Genomic DNA, 19,826 nt, shown 5'->3' on the forward strand with positions numbered 1-19,826 from the left:
AGGTCTAGTACATGCGCGTATGCTGCTATGAACACGGAAGCGGCGGAGAGGGAGCGCGCTATGCACCCGCTTCCGGCGAGAGAGGGAAAAAGGCATGAATGAGTATTGAAGCCTGCCCCAAGAAGGGGGAAATCGAGTTTGCACTGCGGAGCGGCGCTTCACAGATACGGGTATAGACAGGCCCTACGCCGAGCATTACACTAAATGGAATCAATAATCGTTCCGCCGAAAAACATGCATTTTATATTTGAACGACACAAACCCACAACGTGCTCCTTGCAATCAAATGGGTAAAACTTAAACATAGCTATCACGTATAGAAATAGGTATGTCTTGATTGCTACTGAGAACTTTTCTCTTAGGAAACTTATTTCGAGTTGTGTATTTTCCTGTGAAACCGCATCATATAATTTATGCATCTCACCGGGGGCGGCGTGGCTCCCATGTTTTGGTAACAGCCAACTACCAAAGTTCCTTTTGGCATGTTCTGAAGTCGCTAGAGACTTAAAAGTTTTGAATCCGCTTTACTACAGATCACTAATACCACAGAATAAATAATAGTACTAGGTACAGAAAACTCTCTCTCTAACAAAACGTGTCTGTCACGATCAGCACAGATATGGCCGCTAGGTGGCGACAGCACCACGCGCGGCTTATGGCAAACCCCAAAATTGGGGTCGAACGGATGTACTTTTAGCTACCTGTAGCAAAGCGACGAAATCGCGGAGTGAGCCACGCCTGCTAATGCCCAAAATTTTACAAGTAGGCAAAATGTGATAAATTCTACAAATGAAGTTTATTTAACGGTTATATTTTTCACATTTAGATCTTCATGTTTACTCTGCTCATAGTAAAATCGCTGATAGACTGAAATATAAACACAATCAGGCCTGAGCAGTGAGCAGTTGAAAATATATTTTTTAATCTGTCCAGACCAGGCAATCAAAACAAAGAAAGATCTCTCAAATTTAAACACGAGAAAAGTTACAGTTTAGAAGCCTAAAGGAAATTGTTTAGGATGTCAACGACCTGTGCCCAATACTCGCACAGTACAACGCATTGCCCGCACACGGCCGCAGAGCGATTTATTCGCCGTGGCGCGCGAGAGAGGGACCGACGCCGGGCGGCGCGAGTAGTGTGGGACGGCCCAGGCCGTTCACCCCGGAAGATTCAGTGTTTTGATACCGCTCAAGCCTCCGACGATGGAAAACTGCATTTTCTTTGATGCGCTACAACTTTTCACGCTCTGATTGCTTGTCAATTGGTTAGGTTCAATTTCAAATGACGCCAATCAATGTTTCTATTCAACAGAAATATTGTATTCGATTGCGTTCCGCAATTTTAACAATGCATAAATTAAAGATTTATAATCTCAAAACAAACGAAGTCTTATCTCATCAGACCTATTAAATACATAATTTTTAAAGAAATCTTAATCAAGCATGAGTGACATTGAATTCTTTGATACGCGTGTCATTTTTATGATTTTCATTTACATTGCAAATTGCATGGCGCGTGAATCGATAGAGGCTGTGCCTGCAGCCCCAGACATTGGGGTAGGTCGCCCCCTAGACCTTCCATGTCCTACGGCAAGAAAAATACGCATCCATACCTATAATAGTCAGACTCATTGATAAATCGGTCAGAGGTCGGCGGCACGAGACCGAGTAATACGTAGTAATGAGCATTCTAAGGGTTAAAATAAACACTTAGTTAGTTTTTTGTTGTTACCTATAAGTAATTAATTAAGATTGTAATTGATTTCTACAGTATTTTTATAGAAGTAACGTAACTAATGTAATGAAAAAGTTTTTGTAAAATAATAATTAAAAGCTCTGTATTAACTTTAAGCTTACTTATAGGATAGAATAGAATAGAAATACTTTATTTGGTGTAAAACATAAAACTTAACCTATAATACATCTTATTCTAATATATTCTTACACCAAAATGGATTATACTTATTGATGGTGCAGCTTTTTTATTTAGCGACAGATTAATAAATAGGTTTTCATCGTGTTCTACCTACATTTCAAATAATTAAATTATTTTACAACTTACGAAGTAATAAAAGTCTGTATTACCTGAAACAAAAAACACAATTAAGTACATGCAAGCTAATAATCACCATTGGCCTTTACGTCTATTGCAGACGATTTATGGTGTAACATACATTACACCGCCTGGGACGGAATTAAGGGAACGCAGGGTTAAGCTAATAATATAAAAACGAATATTTAAAATTAAAATGCTCCGAGCAGAACTCAAACAAAGACTACAACGCGTTGCATATTGAAAACGCGTCCATCATTCAATGCTAGCAGTTTTCAGTTGTTAACAGATTACAGGCTGTAAATAGTGAAATCAATATTGGATAATGGGAGGTGGTGGGCGCGGCGGCGTGGCGGCGGTGGAGGCCCAACACCCTTACCACTTACTTGACTTGTTTTGCAACACGCAACCTATGCTCACGTGTGCGACATCTACATGGGATGGATCTATTAACAAATTACTCACAGATTCATGGCTAATAGAAGTAGGTAGCGTAGTTAATCTAATGAATAAGTTTTTGCAAAGGAAAAGCGAATTATTTTATGAAAGTATTTTAAATTGTGTTATTTACTAAGGAATACTACTATACAAATTATGAACTGAACTAGATGTAATATACAATAGATTAAGTAACCAACACCTCCAGGGCCATCTATTTCAGTTCCTAATACCCCTTTAGAAAATTATTCATGATACAAAAAATATAACACATAGTTTTGGCTTTTATTTAGAAGAAGATTAAGGTTTAGGTTTTTACAAATCGAAAGAATTAAACTATAATTTGATACAATATTTTAATCCACTTAAATATAAATCTCTTTAAAATACTCTATTACGATGTGTTGAATTCTAGTCCAAATACTACATAATAATATTGGTGGGAAATGGGGTCCCTTTGTTTCCCATAAAGTCATAATGTATTGTTTCTCATATTATAATTTTAGTCATAAATAAAACTGAAACCGTTAACTTTTCAGGATTTTCGTAAGGTTAACCTATGGATAGGTTAGGTTAGGTTTGTTTTATGGCAATCCTGAAAAGTGACGCGTTTCTGAACCAAATAAATTATGACTAACGAACACGCGGGCAAACAATACATTATGACTTAAAACTTTTTGGGAAACAAAACAACAGAGACCCGGTGGAAATGCCTAATTTTTTAGGGTTCCGTACCCAAAGGGTAAAACAGGACCCTATTACTAAGACTTCGCTGTCCGTCCGTCCGTCCGTCCGTCTGTCACCAGGCTGTATCTCACGAACCGTGATAGCTAGACAGTTGAAATTTTCACAGATGATGTATTTCTGTTGCCGCTATAACAACAAATACTAAAAACAGAATAAAATAAAGATTTAAATGGGGCTCCCATACAACTAACGTGATTTTTGACCAAAGTTAAGCAACGTTGGGAGTGGTCAGTACTTGGATGGGTGACCGTTTTTTTTTTTGCTTTTTTTTCGTTTTTTTTTTGCATTATGGTACGGAACCCTTCGTGCGCGAGTCCGACTCGCACTTGCCCGGTTTTTTTTTATTCAGTGGAGGTGTTTGGTGGGTCCTGTAGGCTGCCCCCGAGATCCCAGGGTAGGGGTGCGTCGTGTCGTCGACCCGCGATAGTGAAAGCGTGTTCCGGGGTGGCGCAGGCTTTCGCTACCGTTCTCACGCTACTCGCTCGCACGTTGTTTTCAACTAGTTTTAATTAGTGCTTTTTATCAGCCATGCGGACTCATCCGCGCCAAATCTACTTCTGCCGTGCTAACAACATATGCAGTAATCGCAGTTGAAATGTCATGCAATTGTTTATCTTGTTCTCTTTGAATAAGTTCTTTATTTAAACGATGATTTTCATGCAAGTACTGCAAATACAATAAGCAGGGCACTTATAAACCGGGGAATGATATATTGTATAATGTAAGCATTGAATCATATTCGGTTCATTCTCTGTTTCATTATTACAATAGTTTCCGATAAAAAAAATATTTGAATGAAGTTATGTCTCATAGTTACATATAGTAAGTAGCATGCATAGTTTATCTTGGCAAATTATACGTAGATTAATACATGTTATAGATTTTTGTAATATAAATTAATTGTAGAAATAAGTATCCTAATTGTAGAAAAGAGTATTCAACGGACGGGCATTCTCAAGTCAGACTCAATTACCTAAGAAAGATTTCTAATACCGGTCAATAAAATAATGCTCTGATAATTGTCCTATCTATGACTTTTCCTTAGTTCTTTCTGTAAGTTTTTATAATAGAAAATAGTTTTATTAAAATAGAAAGTAGCTTGGAGTGCGATGATCGTCAATAAGGCCTCGCCTCGGATCGGGAGCACGGTCGCGGCCGCTCGCGGTACGGAAGTAATGAACTTGAATGCAGTTCGCGGCGCCGCCGCCGTCCCGCTCGGCCTCCTAGCCAAACCCTAGGCGCGAACGTGACGCACTCACTGCATTTGCTGTCAAATTCGTCCGCATTCTCCATCACCGGCCGCTTTCGTCGTCGATGCGTTTATCGGAACGAGACGCGAATATGTGTGTCGATTGCATTCTCGTCGTAAAAGTGCATCTAGGTCGGTCGGCGCGGCGGGTTAGTACGATGCGAAGCGGGTAGACGTAGGGCAGGTCGGAGCTGTGGCCTCCGTTGCATAATGCGCACAGCGCTCCGGCGCCCAGCACGCCGGCAGGTCCCGAGCCGCCCCGGCGCCCGCCGGGCTGGCCACGAGCGCGCCGGCTCCGGCCCAGACCTCCGCATACTCCTCGGATGCCTCAAGTCGCTCGACACCGCTCTGCTGAACGCTCTTCTTCGCTAAACCAAACGCTTTTCGCGGCGCAAAGAATACACGGAAATAGAAGTTTGGATGCACTTAATAAGGAATGACATTGTAAGTTAAATTACTTATTATTCGAAATTTTTACCGCTATCAAGTTCTTTACTTTAAAATCATAACAATCAGGAAGTGGAGTGTAATGAAAGCAATCAGAAAAAAGTGCGTATTGACTGAATTTTCCAATGACGGGGATAATTTAGTGTTTCCACTTAATGTCGAAATAAGTGTCAGTGAAGTTATATTCTTAATTCGGTAAGTTATCGAATTTTGTACCGTGTCATCGTATGACTTGATTAAAATGTTCCGCGTTCAAAAATCTTAGGTGTTCATAGAGTCACACGCAGATTTAATCTTGGAATGTGAGACGATTATTTATTACCATCCATGGTAATACAGTTTTAATTAATAAAACCTTAAAATGGTTTAAAAACGGTTTGTAAATATGTTTTAAAATTATAATGAAAGGCGATTACGCCTTAATTACTCATAATATTTGTATTCCATGAACATACATCATTAATATCATTATATATATCAGACATTGTTACTTATAGCAAGTATAACGACATTAAACATCTATAAAACAAGTAAAAGTACCTACTATGTTGTTTATTGTTTAGTGTAGTTAATGTATTGTAGCGTCCATTATACATATACTACACCAAATTATATGCCACACTACATATTAGCTTAATTAGCTTAAAATTACAATTACCAATAATTACGTAAGGTTCGCCCTATACTTAAATATATTTCAGACATATAAACCTACCTATTGGTTATTTGTTATGATCTCAAGGTTATGCAAAGTACTGTGCAGTTATCTTCACATAATGCAGATAACGAATGCACTTACGTGCTCTTACACAACTGATATCCAAACATTTCCGCATGTGTATTTGTCTAACAGTTACATAGCGTATCGAGATGTATGCATGTACTTATACATCAATTTATTATTAGACGGCAAGGTTAACTGTTCCCGTCGCACTCTGGCATAGCCGATGCATGCGATATTAACACATAAGTACATATACGATGCATTTTCATAACTAGAAATCACGGATGTAATCTAAATTGTAGGAAGATTGACGATATGGCAGTCTCAGTGCTCAAAACGGGCTACTTAAGAATAAGTGTCTCCAACACATCTGCATGATTTCATCAAGGCAAGCTATTACACGTACCTAAATGTATTAATTACCTAACAAAGCTAATCACAGTAAATATAGAAATTAATATCGTATGTAATCTAAAGGTAAGTAATGAACTTTTTAGAGAACTGCCGATAATTTTTCGCGATTATAATGTTGTTAGTATTCCGCGTTTCCCATATTTTAAAGAAAATTACATTCTTATATATTTAGAGTAAGTATATTTCATAATCGCATTTATGTAGAATAAAAAACATTATAATTCGATATGTGTCAGTACGTAGTAAGATCTGGACGCACTGGTAACAAATAAAAATGTAAGAGTATGTAATATTTTCAAAATCTGTATGCGTATTTTCGCTCACAAGTCCCACAAATCACTTATGACAGGCATAATGGTAACATTCCATTTCTAACCGCAACTGCACTACCGGTACTAAACGCGTCGCTGTCATTGTCAATTTCCATAGTAAAATGAACAGTAATGCAGCTGTCGTTGGAAATGGAATGTTACTTTAATAAAGGATGACTCACGTTAGACCAGGTCGTGTCCGGCCCGGAGCTTCCGGGCCCGACTTTTCTATGAGATGGCAAGGGATCACGTGATGCTTTCCATGGAAAACGATGCTCCGGAAGCTCCGGCCCGGACACGGTCCGGTCTAACGTGAGTCATCCTTAACCCGTCGCTCTGAGTCGCGTATTACAACAGTACGAGAAACGAATGTTCAAGGCTGTATTATATCATAAAGCATGAAGAAAATGCACAATCAGCTAAGAGTATTTTTCAATATGCACACATGACCTTGCACGTTTGGCGTCGCTTCCATCGCCCGCAATAAAACTGGCCATCATTTGTTCTCTAATATACTTACTGCGGAAATATTTCACGGAAATAATAACGACACTTCTGTGAATACTTTAATGTTATTAGCAAATAGAATAATTAGTAGAAATTTGTTCATGTAAAATACTAATATGTAAAACATGTTCTTTTCACCCTTCACGTTTCAATAACAACTATAATTATTTGTATGTTAATTGTATCTACATAGATAGATATCTATATCCTCTCAACTAATAACGTGACACAGACAGCCGGCCTAGCCAAGGTTGCAATCGCTATCGCTTCGAAAGCGAAAAACTTTATGTCTCTCTATCTCTCTTCCATATTAGTGCGACAGTGACAGTTGCGTATCGATCGCTACGGAGCGTTAGCGATTGGCGTCTTGGCTACGCGGCCAGGTCTATCCTACCTATCTAATGTGTCTCGTTATTAGTAGATAGATAGATAGATAGATAGATATAATATGCATATTTTGATATAATTAGTTTATTTGTCTTCGGGATATACGTAAGGTAGAAGTACTAGTGCTCAACGCTGCTCTAGTATTCGACATGGGCACTTTATGTCAAAGTAATATAGGTTAAATTTGAACGGCGAAGATTTTTCTGTATTCAAATTTAATCCTTGTCACTTTGACATAAAGTGCCCATGTCGAATACTAGTACTTTATAAAAGTACAGATGTTTTACAAAAAACCACTCTATAAAAAAAATGCGAGTTTATATCTAGCGAAGCCACGGACAGGTAGAAGAAGTGGAATGTAATTTAAAGATCTTGAGTAGAAGAAAATACCAAATTTATTAGGAGTACAAGAAAACACTAAATTCATTTAGGCACAAACGAGGCAAATTATAAGAAAACAGATTATTTAAGAAGATGGACTGTTACGTAGTAAGGTTACGAATGTTATAATATTTTTAATGTTGCTAACAATGCAATGCAATGATGTTGTTGTTGTTCACTTAATATATAGGTATGTATGTACCTACTAAAGTAAACATAATAAAAATCTCTGATGGCGATTACTCTTTTATGTAAGCTGATTAAATTAATTAGCGCAATTGTTAGTTAAGTACGCTTTAATCGTAAGGAGGGAAATATTGATCGTTTTAACGTATTCAGCGCCTTGAAACCATATTACCCGTTTTTATAACGTTAATCCATTTCTTTAAATGCCCATACGATATGTAGTATGTGTTCTACTACTGGGGGAAATTCTTAAAAAACCAGATATTAGACGAAATTTCGCCTGACCGGTATCACAGGTCACTACGCATTGTAACAGTTGAAGAAGCCTGCAATGTGCGGGCGCAGCAGTGATGACGTCGCGACGCCAAAGGGCCAAGTTCAAGTGCGCGCGCCAAGGTTGCCCGCTGCGCCGGCGGCGCCGCGCTCGCCAGTATGCAACACATGTTTACATTAGATCAGATAACTGAAAGTGATGACTTTCGTAATGTCAAACGTAATTCTCTGTTACTTTGAATTATAGGGTTTCTATCTGGTAGAAATTAACGCCGACAGTACATAACTAGTCGCTTTTTAGTGTTACCTATACTTAGGCGTTACGAGTTACTGCATATGTTTTGTCGCATTTTTTTCACTGTTACGAAACTGGACTAGCATGATTTAATCCATAATCAATTAGTCATCGAACTTGACATGTCTGCATATGTTACAACCTATAACACTATTATGCCGCTCACCTTGCATTGCTTATTATTATTTTTGTACTATTTCATTTTTATTTTTAATTTTATGACATTAATTAAAACTATTTCATTTCACTGGTATAGGTACTATATTAATTAAGTAGTCACGTGGAAATTGTTTACTTTATAGTACGAATAAAATTATTTACAATGCATAATATCCTGTATTTGCTATCTAGTTTATTAGCTGTGTTGACATGACATTATGATAACATACTTATAAACAAATATTGTCAGATTATTTGACATAACAAACCGATTATATCAAATCCGCTTCGATAATGATTGATCATGATCAACTCCACCCTCCGCTAACAAACTAATATCTTATTGTTTAAAATAGAGTTAATTTTCAACAAAAAGGGTTCCTTCTTCCATCAGCCAGAATCACGAAAGCCAGCGCGGATTTTCTATGAAAATGTTGACAGTTCAGTACAAATCTCAGCTCAGCGGCAGCTCTTATGAATTTAACGTATATCCTATAGTGACTAACTTTTGGGGAAATGAAATAATATCTGTATTCATTAAGAAAATTTTGTCACTGTATATTTTTTACTGTGCAATAAAGTTTAAATAATAATAATAAAGATTACTATTCATTAAGTCAAATTACAACACACATGTACAAAACACGAAGAAAACCGCAAGCATTTATCGATACGAGTAAATATGAAGGAAGGCATTCTCGCTCCATTATCGGCAGGGGTGCGCATCGCGTGTGACATTGCTCTTGCGCAACCGGTCACGTGCGCGGGGTGTAAACATGCCCTTACGCAATCATTAGCCGCATACTCGTATAATAGTCCGGTAATTGTTTCTTGAGAAAACGTAACTTTGGATTTTGAAATAGACATCTATTAGATATCTTTTAGACATCACCAAGATACGATAACGATATGTTTAAGATCAAACCTGTCAAATTTGCCATTTGCGCGATTCTGGAGATACTCTTGAACGATTTCCACAGGATATGACTTAGAGATCCAATTCACATCTAATAGATATCTTACTCTACCTAACGTAAAAGTGACATTGGTTGCCCGAATTGCGCTGCAAAAGAGAACTAGTTGATATCTAAACTATAACGTATCTAGAATGGATCTATCTAGTACGTGTCGTCTCTTGTGAATATCTTGAAGTTCGAATACGGCAGTTTGGTTGACTTCAGTATTTGAGCAGATTATTTTCGATAGAGCCATCCTTTTGATTTGCAGGCACACATATAAAAGTTCGCTCGTATTATTTATGACTTTTGGAGTGCCTATATATAATTCGCTTCAGTTTCGCTTTAATTATCTACATATTTACAAATTAAATGGGTTTATGAATTGAAATACATCATTTAGTCCATCTGTTTTGAATATTATGATGATATCTACTGATATTTCAATCAAATTGGAAGGGAATTTTCCAAATGAGTAAATAAATACAGTTTATATGCGTTGGCATTTGTGACATGAATTACAATATAGGAAAGCAAAAGTAGACGTTAAAACTCACTTTCAAACCACTTCATATAACTACTATAATTATGTATAGGTAATATTAGTTAAGTGACGTCATTGCCAGGAAATAGAAGTTGGATTCGTTTAATAATAGCTTGATTTTGGCACGCCGAGTGATTGGCATGGTCAGACTGTTGTCAAAGTAATGCAACGTTCATTTCACTCGTGTCGTCATTGTTCGTCACTTGCATAATTAGCAACAAAAAGAAATTAAAAAAGGATTATTCAAACAAAGCGCCACTTGCACCATCCCACTAACCCGGGGTTAAACGGTTAAACCTGGAGTTACCATGGTTACCAGTACAATTTTACACTGGGTTAACGGTTTAACCGGCTAACCCCGGGTTAGTGGGACGGTGCAAGTGGCCCTAGTGTTTAACCTTTTCGCCGCCACGTCAATGAAGTCATAAAGACAAAGACCATAAAGTGTCATCAACGCAAGTATTAACATATCGTGGCGTCTTATAAGTCGTGGCGTGTGGGGCACGAAATCTTGACTTTATATCAAGTCAATGGCGGCGAAAAGGTTAATATACAAAAATTTTCAACCCATATTTTGCTAGGTGAATATAATAGCTGGTACTGAACAACATTTACAATGGGACCAACGAGTAAACCGCGAACTTTTTCAGATCAGATGTCGATGTTTTAAGGGAGAGCCATAATATCTTTAGACATTTCGAGGTTGGACCCCAATAAGCCACTTATTTACAGACAATTCCAATAGGTACTGCTTAAAAAGCATGCACTGTACACAGACGCGTCAATGCGTCGAATCCACACATAATGTTTGGTTACTTGCGCAACGTGTTGAATGTCAAATGGGCTGGTTTCGAAAAACATATTTTTGGTCCCATCGGCAGTCGAGTCGCCGCACTCTCTTCCGGCGATTGTGCAACGAACTGTTGAACTTGAGGTTGCTTCATGGCTGCTTGAGGATTGCAACATTGAGACAATCTTAGCTTTAAAGTTCTCGGTAGGATTGCATCATAGAAACACCATGAAGCTTTAACGATTTTTAGCGCTTCGAATCCGAATGACTTATAATCTTGTCTATTATCATTATACAAGAAGTTTTTTACGATTCAGTATAAATACCATATAAAAAATGTTAGGTAATAAAGATGCATTTTACACAACTTGTTTAAATTCTTTATGTTCCGGGTTCCTAGGGTTGCTTTCTGCAGCAAATCAATGCGAGATTTTACTACTAATTACATAACTAGACTTACAATTACATAACTTAAAAAAAATTAACACTTGCATTAGAACATCTAAAATATGTGGTTCAATGTATAGATACATTTTTGGTACATTTTCTCTAAAACTGCAATATTTAACTAAAGCCTTGGCAAGTGTTCAAACTGCAATTATTTATTGTAAACCTTGAAGCACGTTTATTTTAATGCAGGAAGTAAATATATACATATATTATTCGAACACATATATATATACCTTGTTAAAACATTTTGTTTTTCTTTTACAGGTACATGCTGTCGACGATTCAAGACAAATATGAACATATATTGATTTGAATAAACAACAATCAATCAAAATGAGACTGGTGAGTACGCTGATGTTACAAAGTTAAATGATTTAAATTAATCTGTCTGTTAGTGCCACTTGACCTTTATGCGCAAATTTTGAAGTGTCTAACGGCAAATTTAATTTGCGAAAATAGATATAAGTAGGCAAAGGGGAAGTGTCGGTGCGCAGTGGAAAGTGCGCACTTATCGCGGAACTGGGTCAGTAGTGGTACCTCCCCTTTATCGAGCGGCTCCGGTGGCGTCTCGCCGAGCTAAAATAAACCCTTTTAAGACAAAAATAAATTTCAAATCAGGTCGCTAAAGCCTCAGGATGCAGGTGGGTGTGAAGTGGAAAATGCATTTCGCCGTGATGTTTGCATATTTTTTGGGGCTTATTGAACGCTCAGTTGTGGAGCGTCCTTAAATATCTATAAGAATAATAAAAGTGTAGTAAAAATCTCGTAATACCCACTTTACACATTACAACCCTTTACGAGTAACAGTAACATAGGTGGTTAAAGACAAGAACTTCTTGCATTAAAAATGTTATCAAGCTTTTAACAACGGCACTGTATTGTCAACAGTCAACGAGTGAAGAGGTAGCCAGCACGACAGTGGTGGGCCGCACGGTCAGCCCCGCGGCCGCCACCGCCGCCGCAGTGTCCAGCGCCAGCGCCTACGATGTCACGCGCATGCGCGAAGAGGAGTTCGAGAGGCTCACGGTGTACATAGTGATAGACGTGCCTTGCGAGCGGGGCACGCCCAACAGAGCCGAGAAGACTCTACCACGCAGCCTGGCGCTAAGGCCGTCGGCCGTTCTTTCCACTCCTAACACACCGGTGAGTCAAGAGAAACCTTCAAATATGTTTTTGAACTCTTTAATAAAAGATTCACTTCAGAGAGTCTCTTCCACGATCATTAATTAATGTTTAATATTTACCTACAGACTGAAGGTGTATGGAGCATAGGCGTAATACCCCGCGGCACGCGCTTTGGACCCTTTGAAGGCACCCGAACGCCAAACAAGCCCAACGACAAAGTCTCTTGGAGATATTATTGGAGGGTAAGTCCACAGACATTACAACTATGACATCAATCTTCCACTTTGCTTAAGACATCTATGGGTACGACCCTTGTAAATAATGGATCAGTCTTCATTTAGTAGCGTCTTCTGAGCCACCTATCTGGCCAATAGGCACGTTCAACTAACAATATAGCAAAATAGCTTTTGTACAATATGCACTAGTTATTCTTCTTTAACTAACCGATTCATCTCTATTTTGGGCCAGGTACAAGAAACTGTCAGACATCATACTTACGGAAATATAAAGGTGAGATCGGGCTTCATTTTTCATTCTTGGTGATGGTATCTTTTCTAATTTGCATGATATTTATAGTGGTATAGATTATCAAATCAACCGTAACTAATAACAATAACTATACATAAGTTCCTCAATCAATTATCCTGAATGCAGATTTTTAGAAAGCATACGGCAATCCATGAATAGTTATCAATTTGTCATAAATTTATCCATTTACTATAGCCGCTTTAACTGCCCATAATAACAACCCACTCTTTTACTCAATAAAACATCGTTATCTCCCATTGTCAATAATGAATTGAGTGACACCATGCGATGCGTCCTTGACTTTGCTATAGTAAGCATTTACTAATGCACGCTATCTGCTGCACGCGCATTGTAAATACTCGTATCTAGCCTGTCACGTGTCCGGTATAACATTTGTTAGTCTTTAATGTTGACTTAACTACTATAAATTTATCTTTTCCGATGAGGTGGGCCTTATTCTGTATAATACATTTAGCGTATCAAAATGATAACGAAAACGCGCAGCTTACACAAGTGTGCGAGTAAAAATCTCTCTTTCAAACTATGCACGTTGATTTGTTAGTGAATATATAAAGCTGCTGAATTTATAAAAGTGTATATTTTGCATTCTGAAATGTCTATTTACAGATATTCAAGGATAGTGACTACTATTACCTTGATGGGTCGGACACGAGTGTGGCGAACTGGATGCGATACGTGGCGTCGGCTTACTCCCTGTCCGTGATGAACCTCGTCGCTTGCCAGCATCAAGAACACATATACTTCTACACCATAAGGTAACACTCACACTTTATCACATTTCTATGAGATCTAATTCTCTTTATATTGAATCATACATAAAATATACATCGTGTTGGGCTGAACAGTTTGCTTTAAATCCATGTCTGATTTCAGGGACATCATGCCAAACGAAGAACTGATGGTGTGGTATTGCAAAGATTTTGCAACGAGGCTAGGCTACGATATCGATCCAGAGCGAGCCACTTACTCTATCTGTAAGTAGATATAGCAAAAAATTATGAATAGAAATATTATTTTTCTTGTATGAATATAAATCTAACGAAAACCTTTTTTTTTCAGGCAAAGAGGAAACCATAAAAAAGGCATATGGTATACCGCCTGCGCCAGTTCATCCCGAGATTGCTTTCAACCACATGAAGTATGTTCTTGGACTTACAAATGCCAAAGAACTTTTAGAGACTGAAATCCCGAGCAGACGTAGGAAGCGAGAACTGAGTGATAAATCGTTCCACGACAGTCCGCCCCTGCTGTGCCGGGAGGATCCCAGAAATGCCGCCAATAATGACAGGACACTTGTCAGAACCGACATTTCTCCGACCATCATTCATTCAAAAACTGAAAGCCCTGTTGTAAGTGAACACACACCTTTGTCACCAAGCGGCTTAATGCAACCACCGTCACCCGTGAAAATGCACCACAGAGACAATCCTACATTAATAATTCACCAACACAAAGAGAGCACATCACACGTGGTAATTCATCAAATGGAGAGTCCAAGAGTTCACGCTAATAGATCACCTGCTCAAAATCATCACTTAAGGGACATGCGAGGACCTTCACCCATGGCTCAGCATCTTCAAGAAAAAATTGGCAATCGGTCACCCAGCCTCTCTCATTGCGGACCCCACTATGACCATCAACTAGCCCCTGCCGACGGTTCTGTCAGGTCCGATGAAGGCTACCATAGCAATGGTTATCATGACGAATTTACACCTCCAGAAGATTCAAGCGACTCTGATGTTGAAAACTATGTTCTAGATTGCTCGAATAAAACTAATGAACCCAAAGAAACAGTTATTGTTCAAAAAATGGATCAAGATATGCATCGCAATGAATACCGAAAAGTAAAGATTAAGATGCCAAGAGCGTACCAATACCAAAACCACAAAGACATGGATTGCGAAAGTGAAAAAGAGCTGGTAATAGCGGAAGAAGTTGGGGACGTTTCGCCTCAAAATCTATCGCCACCACGTCGCGACCCAGCGACATCGACTGTCATTGTCCTGGAATCATCTCAGAATACCGTTGTTCCATTAAATAAGCCATATTATGAAGACGGATCAACATCACCCTCCCCACAACCAGCTTTTATGAGGTGCTCTCCTTCTGACACTCGAATACTAGAAACTATTTTAACTACAGGCAACCGGATTGATACAAACAATAACGATCCAAACCGTCGACAGCCCAACGCGACGCCCCCGCCGTCTTCGCCCACGGAAATGGCTTACTCGTACAAAAAGAGTCAAAGGTATGGAAATGCCTGCAGTCCGGACTCCAGTTCTAATTTAACACCGCTGCCATCTTTATTGCCACTGCCACAACAACTGCCGACACCAAATGCAATGTCCGTTTATTCATCGTCACCACCGCACACTATTCCTCATACTACCGAGATTCGAGAGATCAGAGAAATAAGGGAAATAAGAGAAACGAGATATGAAAGTCACTATCCCAACTACTCGTACAATATTTATTCTCCACCGAATTCTACAATAATTACTCAACTTGGGTCTCCTCCTAGCACATATTCACCGACTGTTACTTCAACGCATCAATATGAAAGATCTCAAAACGGGCACAGCAATCATCACTATCCATCCACTACGAGTGTGATCACTCTCAAAAACTGCTCACAATTAAGTTTGATTCAAAATTCAAACGGGAGTCCGCAACTTGTCCCTCCGCATGGAAGCATGAGCCCCGACGGCTCCTGCAGCCTAATGATGGCCCCTCTGAGCCCAAACTCGCAAACATCGCGCGGCTACAGAAGTTTACCTTATCCTTTGAAAAAGAAGGACGGAAAAATGCATTACGAATGCAATGTTTGTTGTAAAACATTCGGTCAGCTTTCAAACCTGAAGGTCCACCTGAGGACACATTCAGGAGAGCGACCATTCAAATGCAATGTCTGCAGTAAGTCATTTACGCAACTCGCTCATCTCCAGAAGCACTATCTCGTGCACACGGGAGAAAAGCCTCATCAGTGTGATATTTGCCAAAAACGATTTTCCTCCACATCAAACTTGAAGACTCATCTGCGTTTGCACTCAGGCCAGAAGCCGTATGCCTGTGACCTGTGCATGCAAAAATTCACACAATTCGTCCACTTAAAACTTCACAAGCGGTTGCACACAAACGACAGGCCGTACGTCTGCCAAGGATGCGATAAGAAGTACATTAGCGCTTCGGGCCTTCGAACTCACTGGAAAACTACTAGCTGTAAGCCGAACAATATCGAAGAGGTCCTATCCATCACGAATGCTGCTAATACTGAATGTGAGTTTAAGTTTTTTTTAATGCACCACACTTAATCATTTTTGCACTTTCATTTTTAATTTAATTTGCAATTTTCATTCAAATATTCACGAGAGAGTGTATACGCGAGCACCGCCGCGAGAGCAACTGCAGCGCGTTGCACTTTCTCTTCGCGGGTGAACCGTAACTTTCACTTGCGCTCTCACTGAACGCGGCCGATTTCAATTTCGCGTGCACTTTGCAGGTCCCATCGACAAAGACTGCCACGAAAGGGAGGGGCTCGAGGCTTACGAGGTGCACTCGGCCGGGCAGGGAGGGCTGGTCGGAGGGGCGCGCGCGAGCGAGCTGCTGGGCGCGCACGCGCACACGACGACGCCGCACCTGGCGCCGCACGCGCCGCAGTACCGGCCCGAGCACGAGCACTACGCGGCCGGCGAGCCGCGGCCCAGCGTCATCGAGTCCAGCCAGCCCCTCATCATCGAGTGCACCTGAGGCGCGCCGCCGCCGCCGCCGCCGGGCACCCGACCCCGCCGCTACATGTGATCACTCAAGTATTCGTGTAAAATAAGGAACGATAGCGTGACGAGCGCGTCCTCTCGTCTTCTCCAGTGGCTATGAGATTACGTTTCGAACGTTAAGGTGTAAATATATTTTTGTTAATAGACGTAAGCGTAGGATCGACGAGAGAAGTTGATGAGTACTAAGTACTTAGATAAAGGTTGTCCCGGTTGGGAACGTGTATTATATTATGCTAAGCATTTGAATATTATTAGATCTAAGGTAATCAGCAGCCTTTGATTATAGACAGTAATGCTCAATTTTATACATAATGGTAGAATTCTATTGTAAATAGAAATTTTCGTGACATCGACTTTATTTTATTTAAATATATTTCTATGCAATATGCACACATTTTAGCATTATTTGGTGTCGTTGTAAAAGTGGTATTGATATTTGCTATTTCTATTTTATTTGCAACTCAGCTCTATATTTTATTCGTGAAGTGAGTTTATGAATACACGCTGCAGTTGTTGCAAAATTAATATTTGCTTCAACTTTCCAGTGTTTTAACAAATTAATGGTCACCAAAGAACGTCTCTCGTTAAAGTCACAAAGCTTATATTGATGCCACTTAGTTTCTGTAAAATCCGCGAGGTTTATTACAGAAGCACTGGTCGTTAAGGTTGTTACAAAGCCAGTTTTATTGGATCGCATCAAGTCTCGTAATCATCAAGTAATTAGGGCTAGGTGCCAAAAGCGCTCATAATGTTTAAGTTATCCTAAAGAGATGTTCGTATAGTATTTTAAATCGTTGTTCCTAATGAATATTTGGAGAGTAAGCGCTTGCGCGCGCCAACTTAATTCTAATGTTATTAAGACTAGAATCGACGAATGTGTACATTATCCCTACGCTAGAACAAATGGTGCTTCACATCGTAGAGTGACGCCGGGCGGCGGCGGACGCCGCGCGCCGAGGCCTTACTACAGTATCTATCGTAATGTAACGTTAATTCACCAAGTCTACTAGTTACTATTTTGTATTAAATTCCAATTTCGATTCTCCTGTTCGAAAAGGCTGAAAGAAACTAATATAATATAACGTTTGGCGAATGTCGTTATTAAATATTGATTAAGTGTCGCACTAACGTGGATCGATAGATAAGAAGTAAGCTTATTACGTGATGTAATACCAAACGATAGCTTTTTGTATATTTCTATGATTCATACTATTAAGATTTTTACACGCAATCAATTTGAATTATGTCTGTACATTTTATACTTACTTACATATAGTACCTACCTAAAGTTTTATAACAATAATATGCCGAATACTCACCCTAAGTATCTAGAGGGGCCGGCAACACTATATATTGTATCGACGTTACCTATTCGTGCCCTTATTTACTATGATATCGTTAATATTTTTTCATTATCGTTAATATTCATTACAAATTTTAATACTTTATGTATATGTATAATTGATATATGGTAAGTTTACCTAAACTATACCTAGTACAGGGTGCTATACTGTACACAGGAACTAAAAATACTGAGTGAAATCGATTAGGTTTTTCGTCTACTTTATAGATGATGTCGCGTCTTCTTGACAAACGATAATATAATTGATATAGGTGCATAAGTAGGCATGTAGTTACATTTTTATACCATCAGAGAGATCCTTAAGTAAATATATGCTTCCGATTTCTTCCCAGCATTCAAACTGATTTTATGAGATTGCACTTCTTAAACACTTAAACGTACGTAATATCAAATAAACATAAGAAATATGGGAACACCTACTTGAAGTCTTCTCGCCATTCCTTATATTATACCGTTAAAATGATTTGTTTGAATTTACATATAGTATAAATCGTTTAATATTTGTTTTGAATAAAACTTTTTTACCACTACTAAAGAGTACTAAGTAATTAAAGTTGTCTTATATTTTAATTTGCAGAACTGAAAAACGCATGATTGTTTTACTGTTTAGTTTCACGTTGTAAATACTTCCCCAAAAAGGGTAAGCTAATTTTCAAATTTTCGAAATAGGATATCAATCATTATGCCGTCATAAAACTGTATCAGTCTTGTATAAACGATAATAACACTTATAAATAAAATAGATCTTCATAAATAATATTTTTAAGTACTTAAGGTACTGTAAATTTAACATTATATCGAGCATGTATCAACACACCGAAGTTATTAGATAAAATCACTTGGAATGTATCAGTTACATCATTACCTCGTAAAAAACAATTAATAAAGAAACCGGGATAGATCAATAGTTAAGTACACTGCAAATTAATAAGTGAAATACATTTGAAATTGTATCTAAAAACATCGGTGAGAAGAAGCGTTAAACTACACTGTTGGCGCAATTCGGGAAATGAATTAGATATTCACTAGATATGAAATAGTAACGATATGTGACGTTTCACGGCAAAAGGTACCCTATGGCGGTTGGCGCTTACGCTATTATTAACGTCGCTCCAATATTATTGCGGCCATAACGTACCTTTTGCCCTTGAACGTCACATATCGTTACTATTTCATATCTAGTGAATGTCTAAGTCATTTCCCGAATCGCGCCGTGTTTATGTAATGTTCCTTGTGCTCCTGAGCGGACACTTGGGCGCTACCTATTGTAAAGGCCTGTAATTTTGTACACCTTGATCGGTAATTATTTTACAACACCAAATCCTGATAAAATAATAATAAAGCAGGAAGAAAATTAAAATAATGTGGTTTCATTATGAACTTTATTATACCTTAACACATACGGCATTACGTGATAGCTTTCAAATTCACTTTTATTCCTGACACACAAACATAATAATTATGCTATCCAAACTACAAATAAAAAAGTTGAGGTGAGTATAATATACATTAAATATGCCAGGATAAGGTTAAGGCAGCCAATCCGTCCCCGGGGCTCCTTCGGGATGAAAATCAGGAAGGATCAGTACAGATATGATGGTCGTTCTTGTCTACGTGACAGCGTGATAAAACGATATCCGTCACTTTCTATCCCGCAGTATTATAAAGTGACAGTTGTTTTATCACGTGGATAAACCTTCCTT

At 38.7% G+C, this 19,826-nt stretch overlaps 1 protein-coding gene across 2 annotated transcripts; it reads left to right on the forward strand.

Moving 5' to 3' along the window:
- Positions 1-4,637: 4,637 nt before the first annotated feature.
- Positions 4,638-19,486, forward strand: LOC134666023 (PR domain zinc finger protein 1). 2 transcript variants are annotated; one of them, XM_063523104.1, is made up of 9 exons: positions 4,638-4,930; positions 11,575-11,652; positions 12,199-12,453; positions 12,561-12,677; positions 12,904-12,945; positions 13,591-13,739; positions 13,858-13,958; positions 14,044-16,263; positions 16,487-19,486. In XM_063523104.1, exons 2-9 carry the CDS (start codon positions 11,644-11,646, stop codon positions 16,732-16,734), a joined length of 3,141 nt encoding a protein of 1,046 aa, XP_063379174.1. In that variant the 5' UTR covers positions 4,638-4,930; positions 11,575-11,643; the 3' UTR covers positions 16,735-19,486. The 2 variants fall into 2 exon arrangements, with proteins under 2 accessions (XP_063379174.1, XP_063379175.1); XM_063523105.1 differs by lacking the exon at positions 12,904-12,945.
- The last annotated feature ends 340 nt before the right edge of the window (positions 19,487-19,826 follow it).

The sequence above is a fragment of the Cydia fagiglandana genome, chromosome 7 (genome assembly GCF_963556715.1).
Source record: "Cydia fagiglandana chromosome 7, ilCydFagi1.1, whole genome shotgun sequence".
Lineage (NCBI taxonomy): Eukaryota > Metazoa > Arthropoda > Insecta > Lepidoptera > Tortricidae > Cydia > Cydia fagiglandana.

Bases quoted from the DNA above. Each gene is read 5' to 3' on its own strand.
- LOC134666023 (XM_063523104.1), top strand. The intron at 12,678-12,903 runs GTAAGTCCACAG...ATTTTGGGCCAG, and splicing joins CTTGGAGATATTATTGGAGG to GTACAAGAAACTGTCAGACA. The intron at 13,959-14,043 runs GTAAGTAGATAT...TTTTTTTTTCAG, and splicing joins GCGAGCCACTTACTCTATCT to GCAAAGAGGAAACCATAAAA.